At 45.2% G+C, this 19,899-nt stretch overlaps 1 protein-coding gene across 1 annotated transcript in view; it reads right to left on the bottom strand.

Moving 5' to 3' along the window:
- Positions 1–3,687: 3,687 nt before the first annotated feature.
- The window catches only part of SAXO1 (stabilizer of axonemal microtubules 1), a 38,354-nt gene continuing 22,142 nt past the window's right edge, over positions 3,688–19,899 (bottom strand). The window contains exons 2-4 of the mRNA XM_082205003.1: positions 16,411–16,587; positions 14,736–14,938; positions 3,688–4,847 (exon numbers count right to left, since the gene is read on the bottom strand). Coding sequence (XP_082061129.1) covers positions 3,817–4,847; positions 14,736–14,938; positions 16,411–16,587 — 1,411 coding nt within the window. The 3' untranslated portion in view covers positions 3,688–3,816. The remainder of the gene's footprint in view (positions 4,848–14,735; positions 14,939–16,410; positions 16,588–19,899) is intronic.

Below are 19,899 nucleotides of genomic sequence, written 5' to 3'. Positions count from 1 at the left end.
GGTCAACCCAAACCAACAGGAGCGCCATGTAAACCGAAGAGACCGGAGAAACGGAGAACAATTTAATTGCTAATGAAGGAACCCAAAACTTGCTCCTTGTTACTTAAGGAAATGCTTCAATGGTCAGATTGAAGGTTGCTATTCCCTCCCCCACTTTACCCAAAATTATTTGTTAAGCCTAAATTATTGGTTTAAGTAAATGTTCTGCGAGGTTGGTCGTGCAACGTTTATGGGGCTGGTTTTCTACAAACCCAGTGGTCTAACCTAGTGGTTTTTATTACCAAGTAAGAAAGAAAGCTGGGGACACAGGTGGCGCTGTGGGTTAAACCACAGAGCCTAGGACTTGCTGATCAGAAGGTTGGCGGTTCAAATCCCTGCGACGGGGTGAGCTCCCGTTGCTCGGTCCCTGCTCCTGCCCACCTAGCAGTTTGAAAGCACGTCAAAGTGCAAGTAGATAAATAGATACCGCTCTGGCAGGAAGGTAAACGGCGTTTCCGTGCGCTGCTCTGGTTTGCCAGAAGCGGCTTAGTCATGCTGGCCACATGACCTGGAAGCTGTACGCCGGCTCCTCGGCCAATAAAGCGAGATGAGCGCCACAACCTGAGAGTCAGCCACGAGTGGACCTAATGGTCAGGGGTACCTTTACCTTTACCTAAGAAAGAAAGCTAACTTGCTGAGACGTATCATAGCAGATCAAGTACGATTGCACCCAGGAGGAAAGATTCCTGAGCCAGAAACCAGGGAATGGCTAACCAATAGCTAGGAGGACCAAATACAGTTGTACATTGGAAGTCGAACGGAATCAGTTCCAGAAGTCCATTCAGAAACCAAAGCATGGCTCCTGCAGCCAATCAGAAGCCACAGATGCCCGTCAGACGTTCGGCTTCCAAAAATAGTTTGCAAACCAGAAAAGTCACTTCTGGGTTTGCGGCGTTCGGGAGCCAAAACATTCGAGAACCAAGCTGTTTGAAAACCAACAGTTGCTGCAAACCCCCTTAAGCAAAACTAAGGCTGAAGGCATGAGCCACAATTTCCACTAAGCAGAATATATAAAATGGTGATGTTCTCCAGACTTGCCATATAACCAGGAAATTTTGGACAATTAATACTCCCCACAGAAAGAGGTTTGGGATATCAGATTCCTGCCTGAGTAAGTGCCTCCAGTGGCCACTTATGTAAATCTCCAAAAGAGGGCACAGATTTAAACAACACTGATATGCATCTTGATTTTCATGTACAGTGGTACCTTGGTTCTCAAACTTAATCTGTTCCGGAAGTCCGTTCCAAAACCAAAGCGTTCCAAAACCAAGGTGTGCTTTCCCATAGAAAGTAATGCAAAACGGATTAATCCATTCCAGACTTTTAAAAACAACCCCTAAAACCAAAATCACATTTGGGTAGAAACTGTTTCTCAGGAGGCTAGTCCTAGGTCTGCATCGTCTACACAGACTAGTGAAAAAAAGACAGTCACGGAACCAAAAAATTACGCAGAACAAAAGAAATTACCGTGAAAATCCCTGAAACGAGAAGTAATCAACTATAGAATTACTTCAAAAACTTACTTCAAACTCAAAAAACAGGGCTTTAAGAGAATCGAGCAATCTAAAAATCCAATACATTTCCTTCTGTAGTAATTTCTTTCTTAAAATATTCGTATTTATCTCAGAAGTTTGAAGTTTATAAATGATAAACCATCGTATTCATAGCAAAGTGATGGAAGCACCTCTTACTTCTCATTTCTTAGAAACCAAACATAAGGCAACGGATTTCAGATGGTTTATCATTTTAGATTTGGTTCCTTAATTCCGTCAGGTCTCAACTCTTATATTGACTTTAGTTCCTTCTTGTAATCTCTTATAACTCTTTTTAAACAATATTCTTGTTATTCTTTACAAACTTTGGCAACAATGCCCTATGTTTTAACTAGATGGTCTGTCCCTTTAAAAATTCTTTCACCTTACAGTTTAAAAACCTGTGATTAGGAACACCCTATATCATTCTTTAACATCAACAGTCAGGAGTGCTTCAGCCCTGTTTTTGAGTCTGTTTGAAACTTAAAACCTCAATTTCTCAGTAGGGCTATGTTCAAAACTTGTTTGAGTCTCTGCCCTATTTTTGAGTTTGTTTGAAACTTCAAATCTCTATTTCTTATTACTACTGCTTGGTTCTCTTAAATAGGGTTTTATTTAAAACTTTTTTGAGTATCTGCCCTGTTTTTTGAGTTTGTTTGAAACTTTAAAACCTCAATTTCTTATCACTACTGCTCGATTCTCTTAAATAGGGCTCTTGAGCTTGTTTGATATCACAATCTTATAATTTCTTTATTTCCTTCTGAGGAAACTGATTAGTTCAGTGAAATGAGTTTTGTAGCTGGCATCTCGTTAAGTTTTTGTTTAATTCTAGTTTATTTTTTGATTTTTGTTATTCTATAGTCAATTACTTCTCGTTTCAGGGATTTTCACGGCAATTTCTCTTGCTCTGTGTAATCGTCTACACAGACTGGCAGAGGCTCTCCAAGGTTTCAGAGAGAGAGCTCTCCCTCAGTCCCCTACCTGGGACTGGACCTGGGGTCATCTATCCCCGAACTTCATCCCTTTGCATGTCAATTTAGCATTAATTATTATAATTTTAAATAAAAATGCAACTTACCAGAACCGTGTGAGGAGGTGACTCGGGTGCTTGCTCATCCTTCTGCCCAGCTGTTGACAATAAATGGGCAACCTCCAGCCCCCTGCCTTTGGTGGCTCTGTATCTTTAAACTGGGCTTGGGTTGGCCAGCCCTTCAAACAAATTGGCCATCACCTGTGATTTAGGACACATGGCAACCCTGCAAACTCCTGGGATTGCTAAGAACAAAACCACAGGTGCAGTGAGGCTATTAGTTAGTTATAGTCAGGGCTGGTCACTGCTAGGCCTGGAAGCTGTTAATAGGGCCAAAATTCAGTTTTTGGAATATGCAGCAAAGCCTCATAACGACTACACGTCCTGGGAACTGTACTTTCCTCTTCACAGAGCTAGAACTCCCAGCCTTATTAACAAACCGCGTTTCCCGGGATTCTTTGCGAGAACCTTTTAAAATGTGTGTCAGATGTGCTTTAAATGTATGGTGTTGATCTGCCCTGAAGTTATTCTCTTCCCTTTACAACATAAATTTCTCTCAAATGAATAAAGTCGTAAAAATGTGCCTGGGCTAGTAACTGGACTGACTAACAAGGACCATGACTCTGAGCATGTGCAGAGTTCTTCTCAAGTGGATGAACAGAGCAACACACAGAAATGCCGTTTACCTTCCAGCCAGAGTGGTACCTATTTACCATATCTACTTGCACTTTGACGTGCTTTCAAACTGCTAGGTTGGAAGGAGCAGGGACTGAGCAACGGGAGCTCATCCCGTCGCAGGGATTCGAACCGCCGACCTTCTGATCAGCAAGTCCTAGGCTCAGTGGTTTAACCCACAGCGCCACCTGCGTCCCTTTTCATGCAAACATAGATTTGATCAATTAATTGCCTGATCAATCAGTTCAGACTCATACAATTAATGAATTTAACCTGCATACCTGTACCTGCAAGTAAGAGCCATTGAACTCAATGGGACTTCCAAGTAGATATGCAGAGGATCGTGCCATATGGTTTTCTGGTGGCAGCTCCGGAAATAAAATGTCATAACGCAACCAGGGGGAGGAGAGCTTTCCTAGAATATTAGTTATTTATTCAGCTCTACCAGAAGGACGACAAGCCTCTGGAAATAAACATGATACCAATAGCATTCATCAACGAATAAATTCAGTGGTGTGTTGAAAACTAGCTCAAGAAACATCAGGCTTTCATCGCAATCTCTTTGAGGCCCGTTTGACTGAAGCTGCCCCCAGGAAGACTGCCTCTACGGTCGCCAATATTCAAACTGGACGCACATCGGTCCTGGGCCACCGTAGCAGGACGGAACCGCCTGTGCCCTGCGTCATCGATCTTCTCAAATACGTAGCCGGGCGGCTCTTTGTACGTGGCAGGGCAAATGTGGACTTTCTTGGGTGTGTAGCACGTGGCGTAGGTGGTTTCGTCAACAAACGGGACGTGAGGCCGACAGGCCGGCAGCCGGGGCTTGAAGCTCTTGGTGAATGGAAGCGGGTGAGGCACGTAATGGCTCTGGAAGGTGGTCAAGGTGTCCATGGGGACTTTGGGCAACGTGACCTCGCAGTGAGGAACAATGGCCTTAGGTTTCGAATAGTCCCAATGCTTATAATCCTCCTTCATGGTGGAGCAGTGGTTGAAGGGATCTGTGTGGGTTACGACACGGGCCAGGGGTTTGCAGGACGTTGCCGGGCGGCCGTGAGGGTCGACGTAATGAATCTGTGCCATCGTCTTGAGGTCCATCTTCTCCTTAGGCGGTGTGTATGCGGCAGGCTTCCTGCTGACCGGTGGGGCCGTTGGCCAAGCTAAGAACTTTTCCCGGAATTCGGTAGTCCCCTCAAAATTGGCAAGGTCCGGCCTCACGTAAGGTGGCTTCACAGACTGAGCGGGTGGCCCTGCCAGCCCTTTGTAGGACTGCTTGTGGGTGGTGAGACCGTCGAATGGCTCCTCGCTGGGCTTGAATGGCTCAGGGACATGGGCATGGCGTTTGGACAAGGGGTGTGCCACGTAATTCAACTTATAGTTGGTCATACTGTCCAAGGGTATCTTTGTAATGTGTGGCGATCTAAAAGGTTTGCAGCTCTTTGTAATCACTGGGCCCTTGTAAAGGTACTCATCCTGGTGCGTGGTCCGACAGTCAAATTTATCTTCTGCTGGGCGGAAAGTGTGTGGCGGCTTAATCATGTCTCTTTTGGGTTGCTTCCATGGCAAGTAATCAGCTGAAATGTAAGGAGAATGCAACTTTAAAGCAAAATCATATGCTAACATTTGCTGACTAATAATATGGGGCTATTGTTTATCCTCATATTCTCATTTCCACACCACTTGCGTGGCAAGTTCCCGCCTCCCCCCAGTGGAAATAAAGACACACGACACAGATATTTAAGGTTAATGGGCTAAATATGGCCACAAGTTTATTGGTTATAGGTGATGAGCGGTACTGGCTTAGGCATTGGTCCTAACCAACTATCCGGCTTCAACCTGTTCGCTTGAAGACCGGGAAGCGTTAACCACCAGTAGGGGGAGTCCTGCTAATGGACATCAACTAGGAACTCCCCCAGGGTCACCGCTCGGGGACATGCCTTAGGCCCTCACCTCCATAGGCTTCGGACAGGGCCACACCCCCGGAATCCTTTATCGGACTACCCTTCAATATGCGGGGGAGGTGATGGCGCTTCCTCCCCCCCCCTTCTATCGACATAACAATACCAATACCAATGCCTAACCGCCAATACCGAGGAAGGTGTGACGATTTGCTACGAGGTAGGCGAAAAACCAAGTGGCTGGTGCCAATTTGCCAAGTGGGGAAAAATTCCTACCAGGCCCCTCAACAGTGACCAACCAAGGTCCATAGCAAGGTCAAAGACGAAAACCTTAAAGGGCGGGAGGGTGGGAAACTGGAGCAGCTGGAAGCGGCAAAGAGGGAGATTCCTGGCTGCCCCTGCATTAAATAGAGCAGGCCACCCGATTGGCTGGCCAGGGGATGACCCGATCGGGGATTCCTTCAATCATGCAGAGCCTGAGAGCCAGCCCCCGTGTGCATGGTGGGAGGGAGAAGCCCACAACCCCACCTCCGTTCTATGTCGGAAGTGGCTTTATGGCATGCCATGCTAATGAATAAAATAGCAGGATTTATGCAAACGTGGGCAGGAAGAACAAATACAGCTGCTTTGTTATTAGAAAGATGTCAAGACATTTGTTGTATGAATGAACAGAACGAAACAGATGAGATGCACACATTATCAACATGGTAATTGTATAGCTGAATAAATACTGAAACAAGACGTCCCTAGATCACTGTCTCTTTGTACTTTCCTCTGTTTAGGGATGTGCAACGTCATGTTAAGAACATAAGGGCCTTCCTTGCTAGATCAGACCCGCATCTAGTCCAGCGTCCTTTTTCACACAGCGCCCAATCAGATGCCTTTGGGAAGCACACAAGGAAGAATGGGGAGCAAAAGCCCTCTTACAGCAGTTGTCGCCCAGTGACTGGCCTTTAGAGGCAGGCTGCCTCAGATTCAGGCAATAACATATTGCCATTACAACCAGTTGCCATTTTGATTTAAATGTGCATTTCCTGAGTTGAGCACCCCCCAAAAAAGGTGTACAGAAAGAAGACTGCTCCTTCAATTTCACTAAAACAGACACGTGTGGTACTGTGGTCTAAACCACTGAGCCTAGGGCTTGCCGATCAGAAGGTCAGCGGTTCAAATCAAAGTGCAAGTAGATAAATAGGTACCGCTCCGGCAGGAAGGTAAACAGCGTTTCCGTGCGCTGCTCTGGTTCACCAGAAGCAGATTAGTCATGCTGGCCCCATGACCCGGAAGCTGTCTGCTGACAAACGCTGGCTCCCTCAGCCTATAAAGCGAGATGAGCTCGCAACCACAGAGTCATCCGCAACTGGACCTAACGGTCGGGGTACCTTTACCTTTTAGCCCAAAGAGAGTGTAGGATAGCATACGAGGGTGGAACTATAAGAAACACAGGGCTGCCTCTGAAATCGACCTGGTTTTTCCATGCAACATGTTTCCACTAAGTGATTCCACAAAGTGATTCCATGACAGCAGCCAAAGAAAGCTGTGAAGCAGGACAAAAGGACTGTAACATCACAGCATCATCACTGAAGGTAAGTTCTTCTACGTATTACCCTAAAAGGGAGAGATGCTCACCGCAGGGCCACAAGCTCTCTGTTGTGGGTGGGGTGGTTTGACTCTAGAAGACTTGAGTTAGCATTCGAAAGAATGATGGTGATACCAACTCCATACTTCATGGGCATTTTGACTCTGCTGGTGAACCTATAACCTAGGAGTCACCCGTCTTTTTTAGGTCTGTGGGCGCATCTGGGTCCTTTTAGTTGAGTGCAAATGGGCACCACCAACACCCCTCTCCCATAGAGTCAGAAAGAGAGAACGTGGGCCCTTGGCTTCTTCGAGCATTCTCAGTAAAAGTAGAATAAATCCAATAGAATTTATCTGAGCCTTGAAAAACACAGATGGAGATGAAGGAGGAAGTGGGGGAAAGTGTGACTCTTCCAACTTCCTGCTTCAGTTTTATGAAGAAGAAGAAACATGAGCACCCTCATCACTTTATGACCAAGGAGCTATGAGTGGGGAGTTTCGGAAGCCCCTGCTCTAACCAAACCATCTCATCTAATTGCATCTTGCGGCCTAGGACCCTCGTACCTACGGGATCGCCTCTCCCAGTATGCCCCACAGAGGACCTTAAGGTCCATATATAGCAACACCCTAGAGGTCCCGGGCCCTAAGGAAGTCAGATTAGCCTCAACCAGAGCCAGGGCCTTTTCAACACTGGCTCCGACCTGATGGAACGCTCTGTCTCATGAGACCAGGGCCCTGCAGGATCTGATTTCTTTCCGCCTGGCCTTCGGCTTGGAATCAATTTGATTCCCTCCCCCTCTTTCCTTTTTCCTTTCTCCTTCTGCGATGGAACTCATATTTGGGGATTTCCCTGGCTTTTTTTCTGGCCCACGTAGGATCAGTCTGAATAGTTGACCTTGGTTAAGATTTTGACATTTTCATGCCCAAAAAGTTTTTGATTTGAGTTTCTACTGAAATGAGGCTGTATTTTAATGTTGTATTTTAATCTTGTTTTTAAGTTGTATTTTAATCAATTGTTTTTATACCTGGTGTTAGCCGCCCTGAGTCCAGTCTTGGCTGGGGAGGGCGGGGTATAAATTATTTATTTATTTATTTATTTATTTATTATTAATAATAATAATAATAATGAATCCCAAAAGTTATCTATGTGTTGTGTGTGCAACAGCCCTTCTTGTCTGCTCTGGCACAGCCCCAACAATTTGTTGTTATGCAAAGCCCTGTGCGATCTTTAACTTCTTCCTGATTCTCATCCGCACACCTGCATCTTTGCTACCTGAGAAGCTGCCATCGAGACACAGCACCTGTGACAGCCTTGGGATTTAAATCTGCTTCCTTGCAATGCTGCGTCCCAAGGAGGACTGAGGTGCTTGCAAGGGATCTCCACGGACAGCCACAGTTTAATAGCTACTGCACGCAATAAAGGATTAAGGTTACTTTGGAAAGAAGCCATGTACATGTATTGAAAGGAACCACGGGGAAATGGAGCGACGACTAAGTGAGAACATCCCTCGTGTTTTTTACGGCTGCTTCTTAACACAGTCTCTACGCAACCCTGGAGCAAATTTATAAGGATTACCTTTCAAGCACACTTTTTGTAGGCCGTTGAAGACATACGGAAGTATTTCCAGAGTTTGCCATTACTTGTGATAATCTGGCCTAGGATGTTTGCGGATATGGGAGTTTTGTACAATATTTGGAAGATGGCAAACGTTTCCATATGTCTTCCATTGCACGTGTGTGTGTGTGTGTGTGTGTGTGTGTGTGTGTGTGTTAAAATGAACTCCACACATTTGGAGCTCTCCTAGGTATTATGAATATATTTCACTTTGTTAGAGCCAACAGCGCTACTATCCACCATCAAAATATGTTACAATTTCATTGAAACTCTCCTTCTTCTCTGGTGGGTATTAATGGCTTCCCATGTATCACCATCTTGAAAAAATTAAGAAATAGGGGAGGGAATCAAGGATACGCACCACATGTTTAAAAAAAGGCTCAGGCAGACCTCAGCATAGCCAAACAAAATGACTCTAAAATTAGATTATCTACCTATGGCGTTTATCTGGGAAATAATGAGAAGACTGGAACAATACACAGGGTGATGCTGAAAAGCTGCAAGGCATTCGTTGTGACCTGATAGCATCATTTTCTGCCACATTGTCTGGCTGGGGTGTATGTAGATAAATGCAAAAACTGCATTTTCCCCTCTCACTCTCATTTCTGTCTGAATTATATTCTATCTCCATATAATGAATGGAAGGGATTGTCCCATACCTGACCTTGAAAGATAACAGGCTAATGTGGATCTGCATTGGTGGGTCTAATCCCTGCACCACAAATTCCCTTCCAACTTTATACAGTGGTGCCTCGCAAGACGAAAAGAATCCGTTCTGTGATTCTCTTTGTCTAGCGGTTTTTTTCGTCTTGCGAAGCAAGCCCATTGGCGGATTAGCGGATTAGCGGCTTATCAGCTTATCGGATCAGCTGATAAGTGGCTTAGCGGCTTAGAAAAAGGGGGGGAAGGGGAAAAAACCCGCAGGAACTCGCAAAACATTTTCGTCTTGCGAAGCAAGTCCATAGGAAATTCGTTTTGCGAAGCACCTCCAAAACAGAAAACTCTTTCGTCTAGCGAGTTTTCTGTCTTGCGAGGCATTCGTCTTGCGGGGCACCACTGTAATTGTATGATTCTGTGAAATGGGGAAAGTGGGTTGTATCAGAAGCTTCCATCAGCAGAAAGGGGAGGGGGGCAATTGTGGGCAATCGTCCTCTGCCCCAGTGCACCCCTCCCACATTGTTCCAAAGCAGGGCCGGATTTAGGTTTGATGAGGCCCTCAGCTACTAAAGGGAATGGGGCCCTTTCTATGTCCAGCTGTCCTTTCTCAACAACAAATGGTCGCTGTTTTTTGTGTTGAATATATGCTATATGGCACGTTATGGACCTAATAGCGATCTAAAGCCATTTGCACATAACAAAATATGTATTTTATCAAAATAATTTTTGAACTGACATACAATTAAGAAGTATATTAATAGTGAATTACAATTAAGAAGAAATTGCTGTTTTGAGGGGTAGTTTTTTGAAAGTCTGAAATGGATTAATCTGTTTTGCATTACTTTCTATGGGAAAGCGTGCCTTGGTTTTGGAACAGACTTCCGGAACGGATTAAGTTTGAGAACCAAGGTATATAGAAATATATAAAAATGTATATAGAAATGAGCAAACCAGTGATATTTTAGGAAGCAGGCTAGCAGGCAGGGCCCATTACTTACATCAGGCATAGGCAAACTCGGCCCTCCAGATGTTTTTGGGACTACAACTCCCATCATCCCTGACCACTGGTTCTGTTAGCTAGGGGTGATGGGAGTTGTAGTCCCAAAACATCTGGAGGGCCGAATTTGCCTATGCCTGACTTACATCATAGGAGCACAACACAAAACATTGTTGCTGGATGTAGGTTTTATTTTATTACTTTTTTATCTAATATTTTGGAAATATAATCCAGGTTTTTTTCCTTTAAATTTTTCTGGGGCCCCCAAGAGAGTGGGGCCCTAAGCTATAGCTTGTTTAGCTTATACGGAAATCCGGCACTGTTCCAAATCCTCCGGAGTTAACTTAGGGTGGGCAGGAGCTGCAGTGGGGAGAAGGAACTGCCTCCTTCCCCATTCTACTGATGGAAGCAGCTGCCTCCCATCCCCCATTGAAGTGAATGGAGAGCCCCACTCGCAGGAACTTCGTGAGTGCAGTTTAATTGGTATGACTCTGGCTAAGAGGATATAACTGCCTGAATACTAGAAAGCGCCACTTTGTTCCAGTCCTCCAAATCGATGAAATGTGCCGTATAAACAATGAATCAGCACAATATGCCCAAGACCATGGGACCAATTATTAGCTGGGGATTTCCATTTGCAGAGAATTGTGATAAAAAGTTGTAAATTGCAACCAAATGTAGACGAGCTGCATTTCACTACGGCTCTTGGAACCCCGGCAAAAGCTCTGCAAATCATTACCTAAGGCTTTCATATGGTTCATCTGCAGGTAGTTTAAGCACTTCGGTTTGGGACAGTAACGTCGTTGAGGGGATGAATCCACACACTCGAAGGGCCAGGGAAGACGGGACAGAAGGGACATGCGTGCACAATCGGCATGCGTAGGTGGGGAGCAGGGATTGTGTCCATGGCATGCACTCCAACATTTCTCCAATGAAAACAGGGAATTCTCTTCTGTGTCAGGAAGATGCTCCCGCGTTTGACCTCACGCACGCATGGACGTCACCTGAACATTGACATCTGGCACTTTGAGCCAATTGCAACCTCTCCACTGAATCTACTTCACAGGATTGTGGTGAAGAAAAAACGTGTGAGGGAAGGGATTGCACACAACACCTTCCACAGACAAATGGAATGAAATTATTATTATTATTATTATTATTATTATTATTATTATTATTATTATTACCCCAGCCAAGGCCGGGCTCAGGGCGGCTAACAAGCAATAATAAAACAAGTTCAATGAATACAACTTAAAAACAAGATTAAAATATTGAAACATTAAAATATTAAAATGCAGCCTCATCACAGGAGGAGAAAGGAAAAAGAAAAAGGAATAATTGTATCTGTAAGCTGCCTTGAGTCCCTGTCAGGGGAAAAGGTGGGTGATAATAATAATAATAATAATAATAATAATAATAATAATAATGGAAACAGTGAAAATGATCAAGAACATACCAAAGAGTAAATCCTATTGAACTCATTAGAACTTAGTTCTGAATAAAAATGCTTAGGATTGCAGTGTAAGGCTGCACAGTCTTTAACCAGTTACTTGGGAGTAAGCTCCACTGAATACAGCGGGACTTACTTCTGAGTAGACATGTAAAGGCTTACAGTGTAAGGCTCCATTTACAGTAAAGGAATCGACACTCCACGCGTTTCCTTAAAAATGAAGTGTTGCCATGAAAGAATTTGAAGTGGATCGGTGACCTTTTCCCTCGAAATTATAGGGAGAGAGAGAGAGAGAGAGCAAAGACGTGGAGGGAAGGAAAAAGGATAACCGGGACATCCCGGAATCAAATCATAAACTGGGATGGCCTCAGTAATTCCGGGACTGTCCCTGGAAAATCGGGGCACCTGGCGGGTCTGCCACAGGTTCCCCCAACCCCGTTAGTCACATTTCCCATATCTTGTGAATGACTTAGTGCATACAGACCTTCTGTATACAAGCCCTGTAGGCAGTCAATATGTTTGTACACATACCATTTGTTCACACACTACTGTATTTTTCGTCCCATAGGACGCTCCGTCCCATAGGACGCACCTAGTTTTTGGGGGGGAAATAAAGGGGAAAAATTTCCCTTTATTTGCCCCCCAAAAGCAGGTCGGGGAAACAGAACCAGGTCGAGGAACAGCGGGATGGCGGCGCTGCGCCTCCCTGCTGTCCCCCGAGCTTGTGGGGCTGGCCCATGTCTGACCCGCGCGAGGGGCGCTCTGCATCAGGGCGCCCCCCCCCTGCGGGGTGGCAGGCTGCTATCCCCACGCTGCGGATGTCTGCCTGGCGCGGGGGGCGCTCTGCTTCATGGCGCCCTGCCCACCGGGCGGCAGGCTGCTATCCGCAGCCTAGACATCCCTGCCGGACCTCCCGTAGGGCTGCCTAGGCTGCGGATGTGTTCCTGAAGCCTGGAGAGCGAGAGGGGTCTGTGCGCCCCGACCCCTCTCGCTCTCCAAGCTTCAGCAAAAGCCTGCATTCGCCCCATAGGACGCACCCACATTTCCCCTTCATTTTTGGAGGGGGAAAAGTGCGTCCTATAGGGCAAAAAATACGGTATACAAAATGTTCATATTGGAGTAGTGGAGGGTCCCGGGGACACCATCCTGCTCCCTCCTCTTGCACCAAGGATCTACACCACTGAACCTCTTGGGCTTGCCAATCAGAAGGTCGGTGGTTCGAATCCCCATGACAGGGTGAGCTCCCGTTGCTGGGTCCCTGCTCCTGCCAACCTAGCAGTTCGAAAGAATGTCAAAGTGCAAGTAGATAAATAGGTACCACGGTGGTGGGAAGTTAAACGGTGTTTCTGTGCTCTCTGGTTTCCGTCACTGTGTCCCATTGCACCATAAGCGGTGTAGTCCTGCTGGCCACATGACCCAGAAAGCTGTCTGAGGACAAATGCCAGTTCCCTCGGCCTGGAAGCAATTTGAGCACCGCAACCCCGTAGCTGCCCTTGACTGGACTTAATCATCCAGGGGTCCTTTACTTTTACCTTGTTACACCTGTGTCATGTTTAAAGTTCCTGACCTGCCTACAAGTTTGAATATCTATATTTCTGACAGTATCCCCAGCAGAGTTAACACTGTTTACATACAGTGGTGCCCCGCAAGACGAATGCCTCGCAAGACGGAAAACTCGCTAGACGAAAGAGTTTTCCATTTTGGAGGTGCTTCACAAAACGAATTTCCTATGGGCTTGCTTCGCAAGATGACAATGTCTTGCGAGTTCCTGCTGGGTTTTTTTTTCCTCCCCCCCCCCTTTTTCTAAGCCGCTAAGCCGCTTATCAGCTGATCTGATCAGCAGATAAGCTGTTAAAAGCCGCTAAAAGCCGCTAAAAGCCGCTAAAAGCCGCTAATAGCGCTAATAGTGCTAATCCGCTAATCCATCAATGGGCTTGCTTCGCAAGACGAAAAAACCACTAGACGAAGAGAATCACAGAACGGATTCTTTTCGTCTTGCGAGGCACCACTGTACTAGGGTTTCATTTCTCTTAATCAGTGAAGTTGTTCCAGTAACTACGACACTTCTAACATGTTTTTTTTTCGGGGGGGGGTGCCGTTACTGTGGACCCTTGAGTACCCCCAGGAAAATACCTCCACTGCTCTTAACATTTAAGTGAGCCCTTGCTCACTCTAGTTTACCAGCCCTTTCTCAGGGTAGCATTCTGTGCCACAGACACAGCACCGAAAAGGCTCCTCACTGGGCGCGTCTCCCCAGCTGCATCCAGCTTTGCATATCCTCTGGTGATATGCAGATTCTGCACACAGATTCTGCAGTCTTTAAATACTGAGATGTGAACAAGAAGCTGCCATGAGATAACCCCACCACAGCTGACCTGCAGCTCCCAAGCAATAACTGCCTCAGACACAGGAGCCAAGCCAGAGTTGACCGCTTAATAATAATAATAATAATAATAATAATAATAATAATTTATACCCTGTCCTCCCCAGCCAGAGCCGGGCTCAGGGCGGCTTACACCAATAAAATCACATTAAAAACATAAGGCGGGGGGACCAATTTAAAATACAGGTTAAAATGCAATTTAAAATGCAGCCTCATTTTAAAAGTAGCCGATAAATCAAGACCACAAGGGGAGGGAAACATAAGGGTCAGAACGAGTCCAAACCAAAGGCGCAGCTCTGTCTTGCAGGCCCTGCGGAAAGATGTCAAGTCCCGCAGGACCCTAGTCTCTTGTGACAGAGCGTTCCACCAAGTCGGTGCCAGAACTGAAAAGGCCCTGGCCCTAGTTGAGACCAATCTAAACACCTTGCGACCTGGGACCTCCAAAATGTTGTCATTTGTGGACCTTAAGGTCCTCTGTGGGGCATACCAGGAGAGGCGGTCCCGTAAGTACGAGGGTCCTAGCCGTATAGGGCTTTAAAGGCCAAAACCAGCACCTTAAACCTGACCCTGTACTCCACCGGGAGCCAATGCAGTTGGTAAAGCACCAGATGAATGTGATCCCGCGGCAAGGATCCTGTAAGGATAGAATGAGGTGGTGGAACCTTACTGGTCCCTCGCGTCACCTGATTCTCGCCGAGTTGCTCGCTGCAACACCAGTCTCTGGCCATTTATAGTGATGGAGCTATAAGTGCAAAAGAAAGCATCTCTGTCCTGCGGCAAATTGCTATGGTGACATCGTATGGATTAAGGCGCCTTTGTTTCAGCCCCGTGTCCAAGATGTTGCAAAGAAGCAGATTGCCTTATAAAATAGCTCCTTTGACACTTACCTTTGTATGTTGGTACTGTGGTCATCTTGTCATCGGAAGAGTATTTCCGTTCCTGAGGCATGCAAGGACGCACTCGATTAATGGGGTAAGGGTTGTAGTCTTGCTTATACGTAGACAACAGGTCCATAGCTGCATTACTCTTGAAATATTGTTCGGGCGGCCTCAGCTTTATAGGCGATACTTCATGAGGGACGTAATCTCTCCTGTAAACAAGAACGCCGGCATGGCTCACTTGTGTTAATATCTAGAACCGAGGAAAAACATGTGTCTATATTGCACCTGTCCTTAGATAATGTTGTCGGACAGGTTTAATGCCCCTGGAAGCTGGCAGGGGATTTGGGTTGACAAGCCAATTCGCCCTGTTCCCGCAACTGTGATTTGTTTTCACGTTCCTAATGTTGAATGTTAGGATATTGTGACCTGCCTGGGGACCTGGTGGTGAAAAGCAGGTAATAAATTTAATCATCATAAATGATAATAGTCTTCAATTTTTTTTCACCAAAGCCAGACTACGCGTCTTTCCTTCTGCAGTGTTGGATGGCAGGTTGAGAGGAGTTCCCTACCAGGAAAGGCTTTGCTCGTGTGCTCAAGACATCGATTCCATAAAACAAAAGCCAGGGCTGAACTGATACTACCCTTGCTGGTACCTTTCCCGGGGAAATCAGAGGCTCACTATGTTAGGTTCCTATTGGAAGACCGGACAAACGCTAGAACATCAGCAGTGGCAAAGTTTTTATCGGTGGTTGCAAGAACCAATGATCCCTATATTCTGAACAAAATGCTTGTTTAACCTGGAGGTAGGCTGTATGAATTGTGTATTGCTTTTTAACGATTTGTTGGGTCTTTGGACCATAATAAAGATTGTTGTTGTTGTTCATAATAGTCTTCATTTTTTCCCATATCTAGCCCAAACATGCAGTTGAGGACACACTTTTTATTTCCCCCCTGATATATCTGTATGGTGGTAATCAAGCTGGGAATCTGTAGTGGGTCCTAACTTGGCCAATTGCTTAAAGAAAAGGAAACTCACAAGCGTTGTGCTTAGCAGGACATTGCTGCTGCTGCTACTATTATTGCTGCTGTTTACAAACTGTGCCCCCTTCTCCACCCCATAGCCTCTTTTTCCAAGTCTAATGAAGCCCCATAGATAAGGCTGCATCCATACATTCTTGAGCATCTTAGCTAGGGACAGTTCAAAAACCTCCTGTTCTACAAGAATTCTCAGTTTTTAGGCAAAGGCTCTGAGATTACATCTGTGAGCTCCTTTAGTACCCCTTGGGTGCAGCTTATCAGGCCCTGGATATTTGAAATCGTGGCAAAGTAGCTAGGTGTCCCCTTGCCACCTGTCAAGCCTTGTTCTGCAATGGCTGTGATTTAATTTTTTTATGCTCTGTATTCCTTTGATGGTCCACTCACCATAATAAACATTGGCCTGATCTTCCCTGTCTCAGTTTATGAGGCCAAAATACCTGTTGCCCAGAGGTATTGGTGTTACTGAGAAAAGAGCAACATCCATTCTGCATTCTCTGCTCTCTCCATTCAGCAGGATAACAAACCCTCCATCATTTCCCTCCTCAAGTCCCAAAAATCAGGACTTCACCCCCACACGGGAGATCTTTCCCCAGGTATGTCTGTTTCTTGACTCACAGATACCCATCACTTGCCATTTTGTTACCTCATGGTAGAAATGCCTTCCATTGGTACTGGCTGCTTATTGTACTCTATGACGGGTTTGCAGGATTCTCTGGGTTCGACGTTGGGATAAAGTGGGTATTTCTCTGTATACTCAGTGAGGAGACATGGCTTCTCGTTCATTTCGAAGGGTCTGGTTATATGAGGGCAGCGATGGCGCCTGGAGGAAGCACAAAGGTTAGGAATTAGTTGGCGTACAAAACAAGAACTTTGTTTGTCTCAGCTCAGCTCTGCAAACTGCTTCCAGGGACAGTGCTGAGGACCGAGACGTCTGACATAGTAATAAAGAAGAGATCCTTGGAGCATGTGCAAAGATCCTTTCCCATGGCACAGGTTCACCAGAGCTAGCCCTAAAACACTTTACAGTGGTACCTCCGGTTAAGTACTTAATTCGTTCCGGAGGTCCGTTCTTAACCTGAAACTGTTCTTAACCTGAAGCACCACTTTAGCTAATGGGGCCTCCTGCTGCTGCCGCACCGCCGGAGTACGATTTCTGTTCTCATCCTGAAGCAAAGTTCTTAACCTGAAGCACTATTTCTGGGATAGCGGAGTCTGTAACCTGAAGCGTATGTAACCTGAGGTACCACTGTACAGGAGGAAGAGGGACGGCAAGCCTTCCTACAATAAAATAATAATAATAATAATAATAATAATAATAATAATAATAATAATAATAATATTATTATTATTATTATTATTATTATTATTATTATTATTATATTTATATCCCGCCGTCCCCAGCCAAAGCTGGGCTCAGAGTCACAGAAGTATGGTTTCCTGCCAAGTTTAAATGCAAATGCTTTTCCGTTTTGAAATTAATTTATACCTCACCTGTGAAGTAAGGCAATGTTGCTGCTGCTTAAAATGTGGGAACCTTAGGCAAAACTGCAAATGAATAAATCCCCTCAGGGAATATTGACAGTTGCATCCAGAGATAAGTCTGCCTTTCCTGTATTAAAATTCAGTGGCCCATGCTGTTGACCTCCCTCTCCCTCTGCCGAAATCCAAGAAATGCTGGAACGCCTACAGGTGATTTAATGGGAACAATCTGGAGCATTCCTAGTTGAGAGAAGGTTCTGGCCCCAGGCTTCTTGAGCAGGGATGGGGTTGGAATTCAGTTTCATTTGCATTACCCGATTCACAGTTCCTAAAACAGTACGCAAACCAGAATGCTGGTATCAGTTAAAATTTGCACTTCTCCAAGATGAGGATAAAACAATAAAGACAGGGGAAAAGAGTAGGTTAATGTGAACTGAAACTGTAATGAGGCAGAAGGAAGTCTACAATAAAAAATAAGTAACGAGATTCAACCCACACCGAAGGTTCACAATATACAAGAAATACCAACACAGGGTAGAATCATATTAAATAGAATCTATCAGGTGATAGGTATTGAGAATGTTTAAGTTATCATTCTGTTATAGGTAAATTTTGTCAATTTGTATCTTTTTGTTTTTTCCTTTTTTCTTTCTATTCATTTCTTTCTTTTTTTGTTCACGTTGACGTGTATGTTTTCCCCCCTTTCCTCTTTTCATATAGGTTATTAATGTATTTGCTAACTATGTATTTATATGTTTTTGCTAATAAAAAATAAAAAATAAATAAAATTTGCGCTTCTCTTGAGTTGAAAGCTTGTGTACAAAAACAAGTGAATAAGGAGAAAGTATGCCCCCCCAAAAAGCATACACATGAAATGCATAGAATGATAGAATCATAGAATCATAGAGTTGGAAGAGACCACAAGGGCCATCGAGTCCAACCCCCTGCCAAGCAGCAAACACCATCAGAGCACTCCTGACATATGGTTGTCAAGCCTCTGCTTAAAGACCTCCAAAGTAGGAGACTCCACCACACTCCTTGGCAGCAAATTCCACTGTCAAACAGCTCTTACTGTCAGGAAGTTCTTCCTAATGTTTAGGTGGAATCTTCTTTCTTGTAGTTTGGATCCATTGCTCCGTGTCCGCTTCTCCGGAGCAGCAGAAAACAACCTTTCTCCCTCCTCTATGTGACATCCTTTTATATATTTGAACATGGCTATCATATCACCCCTTAACCTCCTCTTCTCCAGGCTAAACATGCCCAGCTCCCTTAGCCGTTCCTCATAAGGCATCGTTTCCAGGCCTTTGACCATTTTGGTTGCCCTCTTCTGGACACGTTCCAGTTTGTCAGTGTCCTTCTTGAATTGTGGTGCCCAGAACTGGACACAGTACTCCAGGTGTGGTCTGACCAGAGCAGAATACAGTGGCACTATTACTTCCCTTGATCTAGATGCTATACTCCTATTGATGCAGCCTAGAATTGCATTGGCTTTTTTAGCTGCCGCGTCACACTGTTGGCTCATGTCAAGTTTGTGGTCAACCAAGACTCCTAGATCCTTTTCACATGTACTGCTCTCAAGCCAGGTGTCTCCCATCTTGTATTTGTGCCTCTCATTTTTTTTGCCCAAGTGCAATACTTTACATTTCTCCCTGTTAAAATTCATCTTGTTTGTTTTGGCCCAGTTCTCTAATCTGTCAAGGTCGTTTTGAAGTGTGATCCTGTCCTCTGGGGTGTTAGCCACCCCTCCCAGTTTGGTGTCATCTGCAAATTTGATCAGGATGCCCTTGAGTCCATCATCCAAGTCGTTGATAAAGATGTTGAATAAGACCGGGCCCAAGACAGAACCCTGTGGCACCCCACTAGTCACTCTTCTCCAGGATGAAGAGGAACCATTGATGAGCACCCTTTGGGTTCGGTCAGTCAGCCAGTTACAAATCCACTGAGTGGTAGCATAGTCAAGACCGCATTTTACCAGCTTCTTTACAAGAATATCATGGGGCACCTTGTCAAATGCTTTGCTGAAATCAAGGTAGGCTACATCCACTGCGTTCCCTTCATCTACCAGGCTTGTAATTCTGTCAAAAAACGAGATCAGGTTAGTCTGACATGACTTATTTTTCAGAAATCCATGCTGACTATTGGTGATCACAGCATTCCTTTCTAGGTGCTCACAGACTGTTTGTTTAATGATCTGCTCCAGAATCTTCCCTGCTATTGATGTCAGACTGACTGGGCGGTAATTATTTGGGTCCTCCCTTTTCCCCTTTTTGAAAATAGGGACAACATTTGCCCTCCTCCAGTCTGCCGGGACTTCGCCTGTTCTCCAGGAATTCTCAAAGATGACTGCCAGTGGTTCTGAGATCACATCTGCCAGTTCTTTTAATACTCTTGGATGCAGTTCATCTGGCCCTGGAGACTTGAATACAATACACAAACTGAAGTGTAGTGGGTTCCCATGAGACAAGACACAGTGGTAACAGCAATAACCTTTATTGAACTAACAGAACTTGACAACAGGGGCAAAGCAACTGCTTATATACATTTTTGAAGGACTGGGCCACTCCCACTCCCAACGTGATTGGCTGTCTAAACTCCCAAGCTGCAAATCATGACTCAGAGTTTTAAGGGCCAATGGCAGAGGCACAAATCCTGA

Source organism: Podarcis vaucheri (genome assembly GCF_965113315.1).
Source record: "Podarcis vaucheri genome assembly, chromosome: 17".
NCBI classification, from domain to species: domain Eukaryota; kingdom Metazoa; phylum Chordata; class Lepidosauria; order Squamata; family Lacertidae; genus Podarcis; species Podarcis vaucheri.
This window is presented reverse-complemented; position numbering and strand designations above follow the sequence as displayed.